General features: G+C 41.2%; 1 protein-coding gene and 1 non-coding gene across 3 annotated transcripts in view; one reads left to right on the top strand and one right to left on the bottom strand.

The window, feature by feature from the left end:
• The window catches only part of CNTN3 (contactin 3), a 166,917-nt gene that overhangs the window by 55,454 nt on the left and 89,252 nt on the right, over positions 1-22,211 (bottom strand). For both annotated transcript variants that reach the window (XM_077925028.1, XM_028719369.2), the window contains exons 4-5: positions 2,257-2,460; positions 1,637-1,739 (exon numbers count right to left, since the gene is read on the bottom strand). In XM_077925028.1, the coding sequence (XP_077781154.1) occupies positions 1,637-1,739; positions 2,257-2,460 (307 nt within the window). The remainder of the gene's footprint in view (positions 1-1,636; positions 1,740-2,256; positions 2,461-22,211) is intronic.
• LOC114593106 (U6 spliceosomal RNA) lies at positions 14,290-14,394 on the top strand. Its single transcript, XR_003705601.2, has one exon. It is a non-coding gene; the product is annotated as a U6 spliceosomal RNA (small nuclear RNA).

The following is a 22,211-nucleotide window of genomic DNA, read 5'->3' as shown; positions in this document are numbered from 1 at the left end:
AAGATAATTTTAAAAAAAACTGATTAAAAATGAAACAAAATATTGCAGCATATGAAGGAGTTAATAATATTTGGTACTTTAAAACAACACCAACACAACATTGTGATAATTTACTCTAGAGTACCTGTTACACTTTCATTGACCAGGAATCTAGAACTTGATACTCAGTCATTATCTAAGATTGAGACATAGTCAAGTGAGCCAAGACTTCATTGCGGTCGGATGGATACATTAATCCTAGGTAGGATTGACAGACACTCTAGGTCCAAAAGCACAAATATGTGTTATTGTTTTAGTCTTTTGGCCTCTGGAAATTCTCAGGAGGTATTCTAATTTCAGTTCTAATTCTATCATCGCGGGAATCAGATTATTTTTTTTGGGGGGGGGGGAGGAATCCATGGGTCAAAGTGAAATTTAGCCCAAATTTTGCAGACTCCCATAGTTAATGTTTTCTCAATTAAACACTATAATCCTAGCTCAGGAGATTGCCAAATACGTGTTTATGAACAGTCATACACCTTAGAATCAGTGTGGGATAGTGGTTAGTGCTGTAGCAGGACATGGGAGACCATGGTTCAATCCCCACTCAGACATGAAACTCACTGGGTGACCTTGAGCCAGTCATTCACTCTCAGCATAACTTACTTCACAGGTGAGGATAGAATGGGGAGGAGGCAAAGTATGTACTTATTTGTTTTAAACAAGGCAGCAGAAAAATCTTGGATTGGATTGGATTGATCTTTATTACGGCCATTGGCCCGTCACACAACAGTTTCCCATACCAACATAATGTACTGAACCTCCAAATTTAAAACCGCCAAAACTTACAAAAAAACAGACAAGAACCAAAGCAAAACAAAAACAAAAGACCAACATCATACATTACAATAAATTTGTAACATAAACATCGCCCTCTGCTCATAAATTAATAGAAGACATCAGTGGTGATATCACCTAGTTACATCCTAAAACATAGATCATGGTTTAAAGGGATTATTCGAGCCGCACACGAGTCCGTTTCTCTTCTTTAGGGATAGGACGCTGATCAAGAATCTGGCAACCGTGAGTGATCTTAGGGGGTCATCATCATTTAATAGATATCTCAGTTTGGCTTCATTCATATCATCGGCAATTCCCTTTAGATATTGAGCAAGAAACTTGCTCCTGGCCGATGAGTGAAAAGCACAATCAAGAATTATGTGATGCAACGATTCCGGTGCCCCACAATTACAATCACATAAGAGCGATATCTGTCCATTGGAGAATCTATTTCTCAGCACGTTCGATGGGAAGGTGTTCAATCTTGCCTTTACAAAGGCATATCTATGAGCTGAAGAAGTTAAGGAATTCAAATAGTTTGGGAGCCTTAAGAGGGGTAATAAACCAAGGTTTAGAGGTGAGCAGGTACCATTGCCCAAGACCATTTTCTGGGCAGAAAAATCTTATTAATGTAACACATGTGCAATAATAGTGAGAAGTTGTTTAGTTTATAACTGGACACAAAGATTGTAACTATTTATATGCAACTAAAAAAATATGGCATATTTAAAAGGATCTCACACCATCCATTTAACGTACAACATAACTTTTCTGTTTCCAGCTATTGCAATATGGACAAACATGAATACAAACTTACTTTCCAAGGGCAAAGCATTCCAGCTTTACTATCGAACCTTTAGCAGCTGGAAGTGATTCAGGAAACTGAACTTCTATTTTGGGTTCGTATTCCCCCATTACTCCTGTTATTCCAGAAAAGGAAAAGAGTGATTAGGGAAGGAGGCTTGTATCATTGAGCCCCAGGGAACAACTATGCAATAAGACTTCTTTGGATATTTTAAGGAAGGGAAATAATATTATTATTTATTATAATAATATTATTTATTACTTATAATAATATAAATAATAATATATTATAATAATAATAATATTATTTATTATTTCTTTTAGCTTCCTAGTAGTCTTCTGGTTGACAACTGTCATTTGGTTGACAATTCCTAGTAGCCACTCTTGTCTTTGGGTTCTTTCAATATACTTCATCAGAATCACCACTTAACAGTATCCTACATGATGACATTACACCCCAAAATAAAGGAAAGTATAAGATCCATAACTAGCAAGGCAAAGGCAACATAAATATTTTTGTTAGAGATAAATTATGCATTGAAAAAGTGTGTATTCCAAAGAATTAGAAACCATTGAGTATTACACTAAGCAACTGTTAGCTGCTACATTACATAAGCATAAACTCATACATACCATCAGTACGCAACACTAAAGGTGTCGGCGAGCCAAGAACTTTGGCATTTGTTACGGTACTTGTCACAACACATGTATAATTTCCTACATCAGATGGCTCTACTTTGGCTATGTAGAGATGCCCAGTTTCCTGAGAAACAAATCGACGACTGTCTTCTTGCACAAATGATGGATATTCATTGAAGATCCAAGCATAAGAATGCTCTGAAAGTCAATAAATGAAAATACACATTAAATGAGATGCATTCTTAAGCAGATGAATCCCAAGGTTGTTTGCTTGCATACAGTTATGGGAAAGAACCCATACCTAGTAGGAATAATATAGCACCATATGCATATGATTTCACCCATAATTATTCACATCTCTAAAGCAACAACAGCTTTTTGGTGCTTTTCTAGAACAAGGGTGTGACTTTAAGAAAACAGTCACACATGTATATATTTGACTCTATATTACTTCACTTGGTGACTCAGCACTAAGGGCAAGTTGTTAGATTATAGGAGAAGTGGATTTGGTTCCATCCCTTGTCCATTCTGGCAATTCTAAGATGATAAGAAGGGCCAAAAATGTGGCACTGGCATGCCACATGTCACAAATTTCAGTAACCATAATCCAGTGCAGTTGCACACGCAAAGGTTCATTAGGATTTGCAGCATGCAACTTGGTATTGGACTGCCAATGTCATCTAGTCAATTTGAAGTAGTATGGCAATGGGAATAGATCCGATAAGAACTGCAGTTACTATGTAATTTAGTTTTATAGATCACAGTTTATGGACAGAATATGGGTGTGTGTATCAAAAGCCATTTCCTATAGGAGCTGGTATGCTATCTTTCTTGAAGCTCATATGCTTGAATAAGGTTTTTAAAACATGGTTTCAAAGGTAGATATAATTTTCATCTTTAAAAAATAAGTAGATGAATATAAAAGCCTTTGCAGCTTCTATAGCAACTGATTTCAGTTAATTATAATCTAACTGACCTGCCTAGTAGTCATTAACACATCTTGCCAAACTTCCTCACTGCCTTTACAAATCTTGCCTGTGTGTAACCTAGTAATTTACAAGTGGGCCTGGGAAATTATTTTCATGCAGCTACAGAAAAAGAAAATTACTGAATGGTATTAGTATTGCTTTGCCAAGAAATAAGAGAACAGAAAGGTTAATTCACACTATGTAAAATGTTGCACAAAACTAAAAACAAACTAATGCAAATTATTGAAATATTTATGGTATCTGTTAACAACAGAAAGAAGTTCAAAATTTGATTGCTTTTCCAATTATCTTTAATTGCCCTTTATTAAACTATAAAGTTAAACCATTATGTAAGCTAGAAAAAAAAGCTAACAATGGCAAACAAGTAGATTCCTGGTAATTTAAAAGAGTTTCTAATTATGCATTTTTTAAATTTATAGCCTGCCTTTTCACCCAAAGGTCCACAAGACATCTAACAGTAAAACTAAAACTAAAATACACAATATCAGAAACGAAGAAGCCAGGTAAATCAATCATACTAATAAAAACTAATTCTATCTGAACAAATTGCAGCATATAGCGGTACCTTGGGTTAAGTACTTAATTTGTTCCAGAGGTCCGTACTTAACCTGAAACTGTTCTTAACCTGAAGCACCACTTTAGCTAATGGGGCCTCCTGCTGCTGCCGCACCGCCGCTGCACGATTTCTGTTCTTATCCTGAAGCAAAGTTCTTAACCCGAGGTACTATTTCTGGGTTAGCGGAGTCTGTAACCTGAAGCGTATGTAACCCGAGGTACCACTGTATTCACAATGTCCACAAGAACTCAGTTGATGATGAAGATATTTAAACCATGGGCAAGTTCATATGGTGATAGACTCAGAATACAGTTTTTCAGATCCCAAGTGGGTCTGTAGGTCATAATCAGCACTTTCTGAATGAACCACAGGACATGGATCAGTAAGGCATGAAACTGTTGCAACATGGGAGACACCTGCTTTCTAAAGCCAACTTTGATGCACTCTGAACCAGCTGAAGTTTCTGAACCTGCATCAAACAAGTTTATTAAGAGGAAGAGAGACAGAGGAAGAGGGGACCCATTTTCCCCACCTCATAGTAGAGTTGGAAGGGACTCCCAAGGGTAATCTGGTCCAATCCTCTGCAATGCAGGAATCCTGTCCACAGCTGCCTCTGTGTGGCTATTAGCAAAACAATCATTTCTGTTCATAAAACTTTGCATCAGCTCCACATATCTAAAATAAAGTTTGTTTACAATCTCCATCAAGCTGATAGCCATGATACTGTCTGTAATTAGCAAAATCAGTTGCTTCAGCACTTCTGGATGAGATGAGACACCGGAGAAATTGCTGATTCACCTCCATCAGTGATACAAGGTATCTTGTAAGGAAAGGGCAAGCAGAAGGCAAGTTGACATGATTCATATGAAAATATTCACAAATTTAAAGGTGTTATTGCTTTTATGTTAAGGGAAGACACAAAAGCAGTTCATGTTAATGATGTCTTCTGGGTAACTTATATAAACAAGATCATGGCAATCAGGAAGAAAATTGAGTTGTAAAGCTGTCACTCAAAGTCAGAGGTTTACTTGGACTTTTGTTTATCAGTTAAAAGCCATAACATTTACATTCCCATGTTAGGATAAGATAGTAGTAGCTGTGCGTTAAGACCTGTCAATTCTTATCTAGAAAATGAAATGCACAAATGTAGAACTTATCTATAAGAAACAGATGTGTCCATGTCCAATCATCTTCTAATTATTTAAGAACATTTAAATAACAGAATAAGAATATAAGACCAAATTTATGGGATTCTTTGCTTATGTTAAAGATTAATTCAACATGATGCAATCTTTAGAAATTGCACAAATATGCTCTAAGTTCTAAACAAATTAGCTTTCTTCCATCTTAAGCTCCTTGCCTGTAAACCTCCCAGCTGGAACAGGGGTGGGCAAGATTACTTTCTCCTAGAAATACTACCCTGCTGAAATTCTAAGATGTAAACATTTGTATAAGAAATGTATTGTAACTATTATTTATTATCCTAGTCTATTTTATATTTTGATGTCTAGGCTTTACTGGAAAAGCATACATTTATAATACAAACTGAAATTGGCATGAAAAGAGCCTTACTTACTAATTCTTGCTACTATGGATCAAGAATTGAACACACCAAAACAGTTCTAAGTGAAACTGCTTAACTGTCTTAATCATATGTAGGTGGCTAACAAGTAGCCTAAAGCTTCCCAACTATTAAACAATACATTAAGGAAAGTTTAGTACTTAACAAATAACCAACATTGTTTCAACATGTAATAGCTGCAAAGTCAGTGATATTCCCAGTGCACTGTGAAGGCCTTCCAGGAAAATTGGATCAAACCAACTCAAGCAACTGTGACAAGTAGTGACTTCTGGCACTCAGGTATAGATTCTGAATCAACCGCAGAATACAAACTGAGTGAAATTTAAACATAACAAGATGAGAAAGGCTGTGCCTGCAAATAATCCACTACAGCTTGGATCAACTGCACCCATAAGCAAAGAGTTGCAGTAAACAATACCCAGCGCCCCCACTCAAGAAAACAGATACAGCACTAAGAAAAGTATAACAAGGAAGAAATGTGTTGAGGAGCAAACATAGGTTTCCATCATTCCTTCCTGGCTTTCCCAAAATATTTATGTCTGTATGTGGTTCTTCAAACTTTGGGACAGCTTGTTCTGGCATTTTTCCTTCTCTTTTTTAAAGCAGGGTTTAGCAATATCATTTAGGTAACAAAGTTTTAAAATGAATATCTCAATTGGAACAATTGTCACATGTGCTAACAGCGTTCAAAAAGTTTGGACAGAGATTAACATGGTGACATGTCCAATTCGCTGTGTTCACTTAAATTAACCACCCTTTAACGAGACTATTCTTCAATATCATCTTCATTATTAATTGAGGGCAAATTAGTTCTTACAACGTAACAGCTCCCACTTGTTTTCCTTGCACTTTTTGCAATTTATCTCACTGACAATCCCATTTGTGTCACAAAACCTTCTACTTACAGTAAATTCAAATTCCTAAACTATTATTCTAATTCTTAGTCAAGGCAGGTAAGCTTATGAAGCAAGACTACTTCATATTCATAGCAGAATTCTCCTTGAAGATGGCCGCCGTGTAAGGTTCCTTCTTCCAGCTCTCTCCGACCTCTTCTCCCGATTTGGATTTTACAACCAATGGAGTAAGTTACTTACTTAAGTTTTGCATTTTGCTAGACAAGTAATTGCTGGACTCTCCACTGGTGTGATGCCAGATTTTAATTAAGTTTGACGAAGGAGGATTGTTTTGGATTGATCTGGGATGCGGCTGTAGAAATGGCGACGAGGTAAGACGCATCTGCCGGAGTCATTTCGAATCCTCCCCAAAATCTGTGTTGTGGCTCCCAGCCTTTCAAGTTCTTGCTGAAGACTGCACCAGGGTGTTGGAGCCCATGCCAGGAGTTCAAATTGCTGATAATCTGTAAAGCCTGCATCGTAAATCAGCTTTAACGAGCAGATAACTGTATCCTCCGGCAGCCTTCGACTCACTGGTTTTCCGCCAGCTCACATCAGCTTGTATTTCTATTTTTACTACCTTTTATTACCTTTTAAGCACTGCTATTTTAAAAGACTCACAACGATGGGCCAAGGCAAACGCCTAAGGGACTGTGACGAGGCTTTGCCCTCCCCAAGAGCCAAACAATCAAAAACCGACCCCCCCGTGTCTGGCAAATGGAGTGTCCCCACTGATCACTGCTATAGGGTGAAAACTCAGAACCGTTTTCACCCTCTAATGTCACCAGAAACAACGTCAACACCAGAGGAATTACTTTTACCCCAGATTAAAACTGTGGACGGCAAGCTCGGAGGAAGAGGGAGTGTCCCACTGGGGGTGGAGCAGGACGCCGGTGCCGAGGACTGTGCAAGACAAGAACAACATGAACATCTCCACCTTGTGGTCAGAACCCTTAATTGCATATTCAAGAAGATTGATGTGCTATCCTCCCAGCTATGTAACCTTGAACAGAAAATTGATAACCTCTGGTCAAAGTCTAAACCAACTGTAGCTACGGGGGAAATGAAGTGCCAGAGAACCTTACCCTCAACCAAAAAAGGAAGTGTGATCCCTAAATATAAACCAAATCCTGCACTGAAACAGCAAGCATTGTCTTTGCAACCTAAGAAAATCTGCCTAAATATCGGGGTAGGGTCAGCAAGGTGGCTCACTCTGGATGGGGTCAAAAAGCATCTAAGCAATCTCCTAAACATAGAAATCACACAATGTGATCTCATTGCAGTATTACCTTTGAACCAGCACCTCAGGCAACAGAAAGTGATGCTTGCGTTTTACTCTCCAAGGATCCCTTCAGCTATCATCAGGCAGAAATCACTCTTGGCTAGGTATGATATCATCCCAACAAGAGTTTTTATGGATAGCATGATCCATCCCCTTCTACTTGCCGGTTACGACACGGAGCGGACCCTGTCGGAGAGGTCGGGAGCACCTCGGGACATTGAGCCTCCTTTTCCGGAGGATATCCATCCGTACCAAAACTGGACTTACCCCACGTCCCCACGAGCTCCAAAGGAACCCACTGGCGCAAGTAATTCTCTGACCCCACCGGAGGAAAGAGAGCTTTTAGCCACCTTTGGCGACCTTCCACCGAGGGAACAACAAGAAATAATTGATAGACTAGAAGTACTTAATCATCAGCTCATACATGTCCAGAAGAACGGAAAAGTCCTGCCCACTTCTCAGGATAACCTTGCCAGCTTTTCGGAGCCGTGTTTTAAGGAAGTAGGAAGTCTTCCATACCTCAGTCCAGCTCCTAAACCCATGCCTCCCCCACTTGTGGGCAAATCCCACCGATGCTGGGCAGACCCAGGTTCTGCCTCACAAGTTGGCCTCTCATCCCAACTCTTGATAAATTTTGACTCGCCCCCCAAGAGTCCCCCGCCGAAGAGTGTAACTCAGAGTGTAACTCAGATTCCTTTCCACCAAAACAATTCCTTACCATCCAATCCATCAATGCCAGAACTGGAATCCTCATATTCCCCTGAGCGGCATAGACCCGACATACAAACAGTACCTGTACGTCAAGCACCCCCAGTACCTTCGCTAGCATCAGGTCAGGGGAGTGTTCCACTTACATCAAAAAATGACCCGGATTGGACTGAAGACCCGGCCGGACATATAAATCAAATGGTTTCATCGACGACCTTTAGACCTCGCGGTGGGGCAGTCTCAGCAAATCCCGTGGAGTCTCCCACTGAAGTGTCCGCCCTTGGGCCAGCCAGCGGGAGACCCGTTCTGTCACCCCAGTCTGAACACCTCACTACCAACTTCAAGATTAGGCACCTCCAGCAGGTGCCTGCCATGCAAAGTAAAATAACTGACTTTTTTGTGGGGTCTGCCCTGCCTCCAAAGGACTCACTTCTCTCCCCGAATTGACAGCGAATTGAACACAACAGGAACTCCCCCCTATCAGTCCTCAGCTGGAACATCGCGGGCTGGAGGGGAAAAAAACATGAGCCAGAATTCTTGGAGTTTATTAACCTGTTTCATATCATCTTGTTCCAAGAATCGTGGGAAGTAGAGAAAATTGTCCTAAATGGCTTTGAGCTGCTAGAACTCCCTGCCTGCCCCTCCCTGAAAGGAGGCCGCCCTAAAGGGGGCCTAATAATAGGCATCTCCCTCAACCTACATGCTAAATTTACTCTAGTACAGGCCTTGCCTCCCTATGCCCTTACCGGGCTGATTGCGGGGGATAAGATCTCACTCCTAGTTACAAATGTTTACTTGCCACCTGGGGGTTCTTCCCTCGAACTGGGCTCTAAATGGGGCTCGCTAGAAGAGCATTTGCTCTCATGCTATGTTAAGTTCCCTAACACCCCGGCCATTATAGGTGGCGATTTCAATGCCCGCACAGCAGCAAACTGGGACTCGCTGACCAAAGCCAAATGGTGGGTTACCCCAAACCTTGATAATTATGATCTGGAATATATCATGAGGAGAACTTCTAAAGACCACAGAGCAAATGAGGCTGGAGTACTCCTCTACCAAATGGCCATCCGTTTGAATTTGGTGCCCTTAAATGGCACATGCCTCCCTGATATTCCAGGGGATTTCACTCACCTGAGCGTTAAATCAAACAGCGTCCTCGATTACCTGTTGGTCTCTAGGGATCTACTTAAGTGTATTTCCACTTTTAAGATAGAAAATGTACAATTTAGTGATCATCTTCCCCTTGTAGCTAAGCTTTCCCTGAACTGGCAGCCGGAGGCTCATAGACATGCGACCCAGATGGTAACCAACGAATCTCTCCAAGTAAGAGGAATCAAATGGTCGGAGACCCAGGCTCAAAGGTACCAGGAATTCTTTCAAAAAGAAATCCTCGGGTCCCATTCCAACATAGGCTCTGCCTCAGACGAGCATAGCATAGTGTTGAAGCGCTTCCACCATCATATGACTGATCTTACATCCTTCTTTAGGTTACCACCCAAAAATTTAAATCGAATCGAGTATACTCACGGTGCCCCCTGGTATAATTCTCAGTGCAAACAAGCAAGACAGCGCCTCCGTGCTATATATAATGTATATAAGACCTCCGATGCATCTACTCTGCCAGCTAGTTATGCCCAAGCCAAGCAAGTCTACAAACGCACGCAGAAAACTGCCAAGCGTGAGTGGCAACATAATCGTTGGCAGGCTTTGATTACTGCTTCAAAACCACACAGATCCAGGGAATTCTGGTCTTTGATTAACAGAAGGGTGAGGAAATACCCAAGGGCAGTCATCTCTGCACCGACATGGGAAGTGTTCCTGAAGAAATGCTTCTCACAGGCAGATGCTCCCTCCGACCATCTGATGCATCTGTTCACCCACCTACCTATTTGGCCTCCCACCGATCCTGACGAAATAGCCAAGCTAATAGCTCAGCTGAAACCGGGCAAAGCCCCTGGGCCCGACCTGATCCCTGCTGAAGCCATCAAACTACACCCAAAATGGTGGGCTGGCATCTTGGCCAAAACCTTCGATGCAATCAACGCTTCCGGTCTCATCCCCAAAATATGGAAGGAGGCCATTATAGTACCAATTCATAAAAAAGGTTCTCCAACGGAGCCGGAAAACTATCGCAACATCAGCCTCCTTTCGATCATAGGGAAAATCTATGCCAGCTTTTTGCTGACTAAATTATTGCGATGGGTAGATGAGACTAACCAGATTGGCCACGAACAAGCAGGGTTCAGAACTAAACGTTCTACAACAGATCATGCAATAATTCTTTATCATCTGGCACGGAAGTACTCCTCCCCTCCCCGGGGCAACCTCTGTGCTGCCTTCTTAGATCTAAAGGCAGCCTTTGACAGCGTTCCTAGAAATATTCTTTGGGAGAAACTTGCGAAACAGGGTATTGATAGAAGACTCTTATGGCTCATAAGTCAGCTCCACGAAGGTACCCTTGCCAGAGTGAGACTTACTCCTGCGGGCGACCTCACAAATTCGATACCAATAAACAAGGGAGTGCGCCAAGGATGTATATTGGCTCCCTGCCTATTCAACCTTTTCATCAGCGACATGCGAGCATCCCTAGTTAACTCATCTCCAAGTACACACGCGCCTAGACTAGCGGATTACCGCTGCCCACTCCTTTTATATGCGGATGACGCGGTAATTCTATCTTATACACGTGTTGGACTAACCAGAGCTCTGAAGATCTTTGCCACGTATTGCCAACTCAACCAATTAACCATCAACCATGCTAAGTCCAAGATTCTGATTTTCTCCAGAAGCCGGAGATTATACAAATGGAAGCTTGGTGGAGCAAAAATAGAGCAAGTCCTAAAATTTCAATATCTAGGAGTTATTTTTCAATACAACTTGGGATGGAAAGCTCAAATTCAACACCTACTTAACAAGGCCAAAACCCTGTTATATGCGCTCCTCCGATTTTTCTTTTCGGACGGAGCTCTGCATGTCCCTTCGGCCCTAAAGGTGTTCAAGGCAAAAGTGGTTGCAGTGCTTGCTTATGCTGCCCCGCTCTGGGCCGTGATGACAGATCTTGCTCCCCTTGAGACTCTGCAAAGCCAATTCCTACGTCGGCTCCTAATGCTCCCCCTATGCGTAAGCAACGCAGCCATGCGACTAGAATTGAAGATCGCATCCTTAGAAACTTGCCTGTGGAAGCAAGTCTTCAATTACTGGTTATCATTGTGGCATAGATTACCAAACCATTACCTTGCCCAATGCTTATGGCGAGATGAATTCTCCAGCCTTTGGACTAGTAAAATTCATGCCAAACTCCTGAGCTATGGAATCTCTCCCTCAGATTCCCTAAAACTAGACCAAATCACTGCTCAAAGACTGATCCGTCAAAGACTGGATGACATCGACTTGCAGCAAAATTACACGCTGGGGGGAGGTGTTTGTTCGCCCCAGAACATTGGTATCACTTTAACTCATTGCGTTCCATCATACCTCTCCTCCCTTTCGACTGTTGCCCATAGACTGGCCTTCACCAAAGCGAGGTTCAACGTTTTCCCCTCCAATGTCCTGAGACATAGATTCTCAAAGGGCCAAGTCCCCGCCACGTGCGAATGTGATAAGGTGACGCCGGAGTCGCTCCAGCACATTATGTTCACTTGCCCCCTGTTCAATGTGCCACGGGCAAATTTGTTGGGATCAATCATACAGAAACTAGAGGGTACCCCACCAAAATTCCACCTTGCCCAAATCTTGCAGGATAAGGATTCCCACACGACCCTGAAAGTGGCTAGGTTCCTGGTCGCTGTCCTCTCCCAAAAGCGACGCCAAGGAGCGCTACAAGCTAATTAAGGCGTAGCATGCCTTTCCATCTTATAGTATTTATTGTTATAGTGGTGTTTTAGCGACTGTTTTTTCTTTTCCCCACGGCATAAGCTGTCACTTATGTGTTGTTTTTACCTGTATGGGCCTATGGCCGTAATAAATATTATCTATCTATCATAGCAGAAGATTGGGACATTTTAGGTGGCCAAAAGGTAGGAATGCAAATCTGAGTAATTCCTGCGCTTAGGAAAGAGCACAGCAACTTTAGCCCCGACCTGCACCCTGAGGCAGTGAGAGGTAAAGGCTGTTTCCTCCACAGCCAGTTCCATAAAACATTTGTTAATTGGACATGACACTCACAGAGTGCAAATGCAATAATAGTTGGTTATTTCTTCTCTATTTCTTCAATCGCAAAGGGACGCGGGTGGCGCTGTGGGTAAAAGCCTCAGTGCCTAGGGCTTGCCGATCGAAAGGTCGGCGGTTCGAATCCCCGCGGTGGGGTGCGCTCCCATTGTTCGGTCCCAGCGCCTGCCAACCTAGCAGTTCGAAAGCACCCCTGGGTGCAAGTAGATAAATAGGGACCGCTTACTAGCGGGAAGGTAAACGGCGTTTCCGTGTGCGGCTCTGGCTCGCCAGAGCAGCGATGTCACACTGGCCACGTGACCCGGAAGTGTCTCCGGACAGCGCTGGCCCCCGGCCTCTTGAGTGAGATGGGCACACAACCCTAGAGTCTGTCAAGACTGGCCCGTACGGGCAGGGGTACCTTTACCTTTACCTAGCAGAACAATCGTTCCAGGCTGTGGGATGTTTGGATTCAGCAAAAGCATCATATTGCTCAGTTCTCTGGACTAAGGAGGCCTCCTGCCAAGCACTGAGGTGGGTGGCAGGCTGGTGTGGCATTGATGTATAGGTCATTTCTAATATTGGGCTATTTTATATTTCAGTGTCTATATTTTATTGAGAAAGTACACATTTACAGTATAATAAAAAAATGGATTCAAGGAATCTTCCTTACTGATTCTCGCTACTACAAAACAAGAATTGATCACACCATAATTTTACGAGTAATCTCTGTTGCAAAACTTTCTGTTGTTGTTGACAACGAGAAATAAAAATATGCACAGGATTACAGCCTTAATCAAATGTTCATTGCACTTTAAAACAGAGTGCAACATTCCATCTGTAACCATCTGCAATAACTTAATTTTGTAATGGTGAAATCAAAGCAAACTTGCATTGTTTCCTAAATAAAACTGTAGTAAACAACCTCTCATGTGACTTTTGTTTCATATATTGCACACACACAAACACCCTTTTCTAGTGAGATTACTAAATAAATAATAAAGCTTCTCTTGTCAATTACATTTCTTCAGTTGATTTCCTATTAAACATAGAAATAATTTGTTTTAGTAATATCCTGGGATATACATTCCTTCACTTCAGCTAGATGTTTTTGAACTTTTTTCAGGCCCAAAGCTGCATAAGGAGTGGAGATTTGACATACACTATTCAACAGTATTTTTTTTTTCAGAACTCCATTTTTATTTCTTTTAAAAAATTTATCTTTTACCTAATCAGCTTACAGCCTGCTCTTCCTTGAGGCTTGAAGTGACACATTTAGGGTTGTAGGCAATCTCTTATCCAGGCACAGATTAGGATCAGAACCCTGTTTTGAATACTATAACATAGTCTATGAGAGTCTTCTGGAGACATGGTGGAAAGAGTGATCAGATGCTGAGGGGGAGGAAATAGGGGAGTTGGAGATAGACCAATCCCAGAAAGGGTCTGATCCATGTTGGCTGTGGGTTTTTGTGTTAAATCTCTGAAATTACAACCCAGCACCTTCTTTCTGACCCCCTGCTGGTCAATGAACCCCATAGTTCAATGCACCCCATAGTCCATCATAAATAACTTGTGTCACTCCTCTTAACCCTTGGAAGCCTGGAAGTCGCTCAAAGCTGGAAACCCATGGCAGCGCATTCTAAGGACAGGTAGTGGTCTTGAGTGTTGGACACAGCACTTTCAGAACACATAAACTACCATCCTACTTAAGGGAATTGTGAAAGATAATCTTATATTCTTGTAGTCATGGCTGGGAATCAGCTTTTCTCTCTTGGGTGATTTAGTACAGTGTTTTGCTTGTAGGTTAATGCACTGTTGCTTCTGTGGTCCTGTGTTATGATAACATGTTTTATTAAAATTAATAAAAAAGAGTGCTCGCTTCAGAAGCACATATACTAAAATTGGAACAATAAAGAGACGATTAGCATGGCCCCTGCGCAAAAAAACAAAATGATTTGGACTCCTTGGCAGGTTTTGAATAAACATCCACAAATTTATTTGTTGAATATATGATAGATAAGGCAATGATATGTACAATTTTGCAAAATACAAAGGATAATATGTGTAAAGAAACTGAAGAGACAAGCTGAGGAAAGTCCGGGAAAAATAAGAGAAGTGACATCTCTCTCTCACACACACCCACACCCTGCTAGTCTGGTGACAAATGCACATGGCAGACCAGGTGAGTGACTTAATGCAAGCAGAATTGTATGATACATTTCAGAAATGCAGTAGTTGGGCAGACATAACAAAAGTGCAAGAACCAAAAAATTACTTTGATAGTGAATGGGAAATCAAAATGGTATTCCTCTGCTGCCTTGTTCAGGACAATTCCACTACTTTAGTAACTCTGCTAAATCTACTTCAAGATGCTCAGCTAGATGTAAAATCAGGTTGTCTCCAAAGCACTGTTCAACAGGCATATGGATGCAAATTTTATACATGTGATTCAATTCTTGCATATATATTTTTTTAAAAAACATGCTAAACAGCAGTACACTGAAAAATACAGATCAACCTTGACAGTTCTTATGCCTACAGATCCACCCACTTTTTTGTTTTCCGCATTAACACCTAATTAGGAAACTGAGCAGATGTTTTCTTGATGAATAGTATAAAATCTGTGAAATTAATTAGTGAAACAACATATAATATTTGTAAACTTACAACAGCCTATGTATAACTGGGGTAATTGAGAGAACAGAGTTGAGCATGGGTGCTTTCAGTATGTCCAGTGTGCAGTAATGGCTGAAGTGAAATTACCGTATTTTTCGCTCTATAGGGCGCACTTTCCCCCCTCCAAAAATTAAGGGGAAATGTGTGTGCGTCCTATGGAGCGAATGCAGGCTCCTTGGCTTCAGCGATAGCAACGCAAACCCTCTGAAGCGCAGAGGGAGCGCTCCCTCTGCGCTCCAGAGGCTTTGCATTGCTTTCGCTGAAGCCTGGAGAGCGAGAGGGGTCAGTGCGCACTGACCCCTCTCGCTCTCCAGGCTTAAGGGATAGCCGCCTGAAGCCTTCAGAGCACAGCGCGAGTTCCCGCTGCATTCCGGAGGCTTCGGGTTCCTTTCGCTGAAGCCAGGAGAGTCTTGCTCTCCCGGCTTCAGCAAAAGGAACCCGAAGCCTGCGGAGCGCAGCGGGAACTCATGCTGCACTCCGAAGGCTTCAGGGATCTTTGGGGCTGGCGGTGGGGGAAAGCAGCGCTTCCCCCGCCAGCCCCAAAGAGCAGGTCAAAAGCAACCCGAAGCCTCCGAAGCCCAGCGGGAACTCCCGCCGCGCTCCTGAGGCTTCAGGTTGCCTTCACTGAAGCCTGGAGAGCAAGAGGGGTCAGTGCGCAGTGACCCCTCTTGCTCTCCAGGCTTCCAAGGTAGCCGCCTGAAGCCTCCAGAGCGCAGCAGGAACTCCCGTTGCGCTCCGGAGGCTTCGGGTGAAGGCACCTTGTTTTAGAGGGGGAGAACAAGAAAAAAAAATTCTCCCCCTCTCTGCGCAGCGGCTCTTCAGAGAAGCGGCAGGAGAAATGGAAGGGGCTCCGTTTCTCCTGCCGCTTCACTGAAGGGGCGCTGAGCAGAGAGGGGGAGAATTTTTTCCTTCTTGTTCTCCCTCTCTAAAACAAGGTGCGTCCTATAGAGCGAAAAATGCGGTACTTACATTACATTATTCCCACCAGTTCTCTTTTTAACCTGTTTGTGATAACCCAGCTCACTGAGTTCTGGATTTTTATGAGTGGCAGGCCTCAATCCAAAACTAAATCCTGTCTACCTTCAGTCCTTGCTCCGTATTTCTTTTGTCATGTTAATGGCCCTGGCGTGGAAAGGAAGCTTAGCCTGCATTTTTCCACTAGCCTGGCATCTTCCCTTCAATACTCCCAAAATCAGCTAAATTAATTTCTAATATTCACAGACCTTAACAGTTATGGGTGCCCTTGCACCCCCAAACTCTGTTGCCCCTGATCTGTAACAGCACTTATGAAGGTGCCAGGTCAAAACCAGGGCTTTATAACCAGGGCTTTGACTGATTAAACAATCTACAACCTCTTAAATGTGTTTAAAGGGGGGGGGGTCCTTTTGTTTGATTTTGGGTTATTTATTTTGTTTTCTTATTTTGTAATTTTATGTTCTGAACTGCCCTGTGATCTTTGAATGCAGGACAATACATAGCTGAACCCTTGATTTTTATTTCCTTATGTGATTTTTCTGCTGCAACATTGCTTTTTTTTAATGAAGCTATTGTTCCCTGCCATGAGCTCTTTAGAGTAAAGCTGAGCTATAAATATTTTAATTAATTAATTAAACAAAACATTTTGGTTAGAAAAAGTGTCAGCATTGGAATTAATCAAGTATGAGGATTGTGGGTTGTTGTTTTTCGCAGTGTGTGTTTGTGTGTCTCCATTTTATCCTCACAGAAATCTTAGGAGTGAGGCCAGCCTGAGAAAATACCCCTGAACATCCACAGGTATGTAATGATATTTGTCTTTCCACATTTAAATGTAGTTTATGACAGATGTTGCAGAAGTTGGACTTAGAATTAACCATATGCAATGTTGTTTTCTTTGCCGTTGCCTTATTTGTCAAAAATGCATTCAACCTTCAAAGGCAAATGCATATGAAATGGTTTAGAAACGTGGACAATTCATATTTTAGATCTATGTTAAATTGTACCAGAAATTAACAATGAGCCTGGAAGCAAAATTCCATTTCCCCTCTGAAATGCTTACAATACCATTTTGATTTGAAACAGATGCAAATCATTAATCTTTTTGGCATAAAAGGTTAATTATTCAGCAGATAAAATCCAAAAAGGTGACTTTCCAGCTTGATGTGGGGATGAAAATGCATGTCACCTCTTCAGAAAACCAGAACAAGGAAAGTTATGAGAGCAATTACCTACATAATGTGCAGAAAAATGTGGAAAATTTAACTCCAAGAGGGCTGGCAAATTCTCTGCTGAAGCAAAGAGGAATCTTCCTAATGTTTTGTTTCCACCTACAGTCAAATGGATAACATAATTCAAATCCAAAACTGGATATTGAAAGGAGACACAACACACTCATTCGTGCTATATCTAGGGCTCCATCCATATAGCTGCTACTTGATTTTCTCAAATCTGTTTAGTACAGGAGTGGGGAACCTCAGGCAAATACATCCCTCCGGGTTTCTATATCTGGCCTTCAGCATTCTCCACGGGCCATACACCCCTCTCCAACCAGCCCTCCTTGAGTGTTTTTGCCTGGGTAGAATGTGTTCTTGAACTCTGAAAATGCCTCCCCTTGTTTGCCTGGATGGAGCATAGAGGGAATGTAGAGTTTGTGTAAAAAATACCCTATTGTGCAAAGATAAAATAAAACAGGCATCGATTGCTCCATCCACTTTTCTGTCTGGCTCGGCCAACCACTGCCATGCGGCCCCTGGAAAGTTGCCCAGGGGAGAATGTGGCCCTTGCACTGGAAAAGGTTATTCACTCCTGGTGTAGCAGCTCAGATTTTTTTTTTATTTTTTTTTTTTTTGGTAGGGTAGAAACTAAAGCAAGGCAATAATATGAAAGTCATGTTTGCTTCAGGAGAAGTTAAAATATTAAACAGAGAATAGTACGGCAAATCACAGTTACTTGTGGAGCAGAAGCACCAACTGCATCTACCGTTTCTTTGTGGACTGTACTATTCACAGTAATTCTCTTAAGGTGCAATCCTATACACAAGAAGTTGGTGTAAAGCAAGCCAGTATAAGTTAAGCCCCAAACCCCATTCAGCAGAAGGGCTGCTGCAGTTCTTACTACACTCAGCAGAGGGAAACCAAGCCTTTAAAATAGTGTCCTATGTGGGGTGAACAGGTCGTGTGAACAAGCTAAATGGGCTTAGGATGCAACCTATGTCTGGTCCTGCCCCCAGAATATCCTCTTTTGGAGCCTTATACTGGCCTCGGTTCAGCCAGATTCAACTCAGCCAAGATGAGCAACTTATGCCAGCTTATCTGTGGCTGAGCTGGACTTGACATTGGCTGCACTGGAGATCCACTGCATCCTAAACTGCTCATCCCTGCAGATCTTGCCATTAATTTGCCCCTTAAGATGCCTTCTAGAGTAGCCCTCTAGAAGGCATCTTACACAGGGCATCTTCACTTGGTCACAATTTGTCAATAACCAGGTAAACCTGGTGAATTTTGAAGGCTGCCCTGTGTATCCTTGGAAATGTTAAGTTCATGGCATTGTCCTTGATTTTCTCTCCCCGTTCCCCAGAGTTACTTTTCTCTTTCATTTCTCAGGCAAAGTAGCGTTCATTTGGGTAAACAAGAGAAATCGCGAGTCAACTGAGGGTAAAGATTACAGGCATCATAACAGGAGGGAAAGTGGAAGAATTTTGCACTTGTGCAACATCTGTCAAAAACTGGAAAACTGCCAGCATCTGCTCTTTAAAAAACAAGAAAAAAACTATTCAGACATATATGAAATTTGATGGTTAGTTAGTCATTTGTTTCAAATTAAACTTTGGTAACATCATTTTCTGCTTTAACAGCACTGCTGAGGGAAAAGGAAAAAAAGTAAATCTCCAAGGAGAGATGGGACTTCTGCCCTTGTAATAAAAAAAAGTGTTACTTAGCTGACAAGTTAAATGTTGCCTATTGCTATGAGTGAAGCCGGGATTCTAAATGGAATAGTCCAGCAAAACTACTTTTACACATTTGGGCAGAACTAACGAACAAAATGTCCATTTCGTTTCCCCTGTAGCTGTGAGGATATGACGGATTAATTCCTTTTTATCTTATTCCTGAGCTAATTGTTTCAGACTAACAATGTCGTTCAAAGTGCTATGACTCTGATCATTTTTTATCTTATTCTGAATGTATAAAGTGAAAAAATGCTTTGGGAAGCAATTTTAAAAATACATTTCCATTAACCATATCCCATTTCAAGTGACAAATGGATCTTTTAATCAACTCCCAAGAACTTTGCAGTCAATTGCTTTGAACATTTTTTAACAACACTGTTGTGTCTTTAATAGTTGAAGATTGTATAAATTGCCTCCTGTCTATAATGATTTTTTTAATTATTAAAAGACAAAAGTTATTCTAATTTCTTAGGTAAAAGAAATGAGACAACTTATGAACATAAAGCTACCGTATGTAAGCATTATAAAATATACCTAAGGGTAAATGTTTAGTGTTTAAAATAGTATTTAACAGAATTTACCCTTCTTTTCTTAAAACTAATCTCTCTTTTGTGGACTGCAGTGTTAATGTTGTGAAAGGCCTCGTTAAAATGCAACATATATTATATACTCTGAATTTTCATTCAGAGTATTATGTTCAGAGCCCAAATGGTGATGCCATGTTATATACAACAGGCACAATCCTCTAGACAGTATATACACTCTGAACTTTATTGTAGGCCTTTGATTCAAGGCAGCCCATTTAATTTTTAGAGCAGGAGCAAACTACTTCTGTAAAGTGGTTTATGAGGATGGAACCATTCATTCATTCACATATTCAACCTATTCCCTGTCTGTCGCCATTTAGATAAATTCAATACAGGTTAAAAACAGAGATAAATCAAGTAAAATTACACTAAATCCAATACAAATATATTGGGGCTGGTTACAACCCATAGAAAAAGAACAGGGGGGTTAAACTATTTTCTCACAGTCCTGTCTCTGAATCGAGAAAGTTGGAAAAGAGTTTAATGAGTTTGAGCTTGCATTAACCCCTTGTTACAGTTTATGATATCTTAACTTTACATACAAATCCTGTGGAAAGTTTTGAAAGAAAATAAAAGAATATGGCATTATCAGGGATGGAGATCTGTAGCCTACTGCAGAGTCAAATCTTCCCCCTCTACTTTTCATGCCTTCCATAATTCCTGTTGATATGGTCAACAGCCCTTAGATGTCCAGCATCACGACCACTGGCATGGCAATTCCAATGGTTATGGCTTATATGAGGTACATTCACAAGGAGGTAACATAATTATAACTGGAGATTTGGGGCATCAAATGCATGAATTTGTGGCAGGTGGTTTTTTACTTTTTCAGAATAATGTGAAGTCAGCTCAGACTTTTCCCTCTCCAAAAATACCTTCTTCACATTCCACCATCTTTTGTTGAATTACAAAACTGATGAGAACTGAAATTGTCAGATTCTTTTCAGAGTTACTGCTCACAATACTACGCAGGATGAGTAGTATGCCAAATGCACTGTATGCCAAACAAACTCTTCACATTGTAGTGGAAATGATTTACTCAGCAAGTTTCTTCCAGGACGTATGATACAAAGACTGTAAGAAGTGATACACAGGGCCCCTTGTGAAGTAACACTGCTCTGCTGTAAAACAGTGAAAACTGACAGGGAGGTTTGTAACAGCGAGCATAACCTCACAGCCTCCTTGTTAAAATGCACAGGGGATTTGCAAGTTCCCACAAGTATATCTACAGCAATTCCTTAACTGTCTGTTTCAGGACAGAACTGCCAGTTTTACATAGTGTCCCAAAGGGAAACCAAAAGGAAAGTTGAAGTTCAGTCAATGAACTCAGGCCTCCGAGGAATACAATAACTTGTAGCTACATATACAAAATATTGCAGCAAATGTGAGGTCAGAATCATTGGTAGGAGACAAAAAATTGTGTTTTTTTCCAGAACTCTGAAGGCAGTTTTCAAAAAGGCATCACTCCTTACAGTGTGTACACTCATCCACTGCTTACCTCTCATACATAGGTTTTACACATCCAAAACCTGCAGAGTCTGTTTAACCAGAGATAAAATTGAACAAAAGATATGAACATATACACCAATGAAAATTATTAGCGTCTTTCACAACACTTTCAAATCTGTCGAGATATGAAAAACCTATATAAAAAAAATCAATTGTTGTGACATTGATGAAACTCAATTACCTAGTACAATTTACTTACTTTGTAAAGCCAGTTTAAATAGGATATTATTTCCTTCAAAGTTCTTCCATAGCTTGGAATGTAAAACAAAGGTATGCACACACAGAGGTAATTATTTTAAAGTGTATTGCAACAAGAGGCTCAGATGTCCTTGGTGGCTAGGAGTGACTATTTCCAGCTCTAGCTCGTTCACCAGTGATGGTCCCTTTTGGAAAGAGATGACTTGTCCATTGTACTCCATTGCTCTGGTAACTTTCTGATTGGATTATTACCTCTATACAGTATTAGGCTATCCCTGAAGACCACTCTGAAGCTTCAGGTGGACCAAAATGCAGTGAGCAGGGTTCCATTTTGAACTTCTTTTAACCTACGCATTACAAGAGCTGCATTGGTTGCCAATTTATCTCTGGGCCCAATTCAAGGTGTTCAAAGCCTTAAATGACAGACGCCTCAAATATCTGAAGCACCATCTCCTTCCCTGCAGACCCTCTTAGGTGTTATGATTGACAGAGGAGGGCTTTTAGGTAGTTCCAATACCCAAAGAACTACAGGGAGTGGCGGCCCTTGAGACCACCTAAACTGGCAGCAGATAAATTGTAGAATTTCCTCCTCACAGAGGCGCGTCTGGCCATCTTTACTGTATTGCTTTGGTCAGGTACTAAAGATGAACCTCTTTACCCTCAGCCTTTGATAGCTGAGATGTCTTTTCATGTCTACCTCTATTCTTGGATTAAAACTGCATTTGTTCTTATTTAAATTGCATTGCTTTTTCATTTAAATACTGTTATCTGATTTTAAATTATACAACCATGTTATTGTAACTAGCCCTTCACTTTACACTGAAGGGCAGATAATAAATCCCAAATAAAATAATAAAAACCAATAACATAGTTCAATTTGTAGACATGACTTACTGCTCAA

Source organism: Podarcis muralis, chromosome 2 (genome assembly GCF_964188315.1).
Source record: "Podarcis muralis chromosome 2, rPodMur119.hap1.1, whole genome shotgun sequence".
Classification (NCBI taxonomy): domain Eukaryota; kingdom Metazoa; phylum Chordata; class Lepidosauria; order Squamata; family Lacertidae; genus Podarcis; species Podarcis muralis.
Note: the sequence above shows the minus strand (reverse complement) of the source record. Positions and strands in the feature narration are given on the sequence as shown.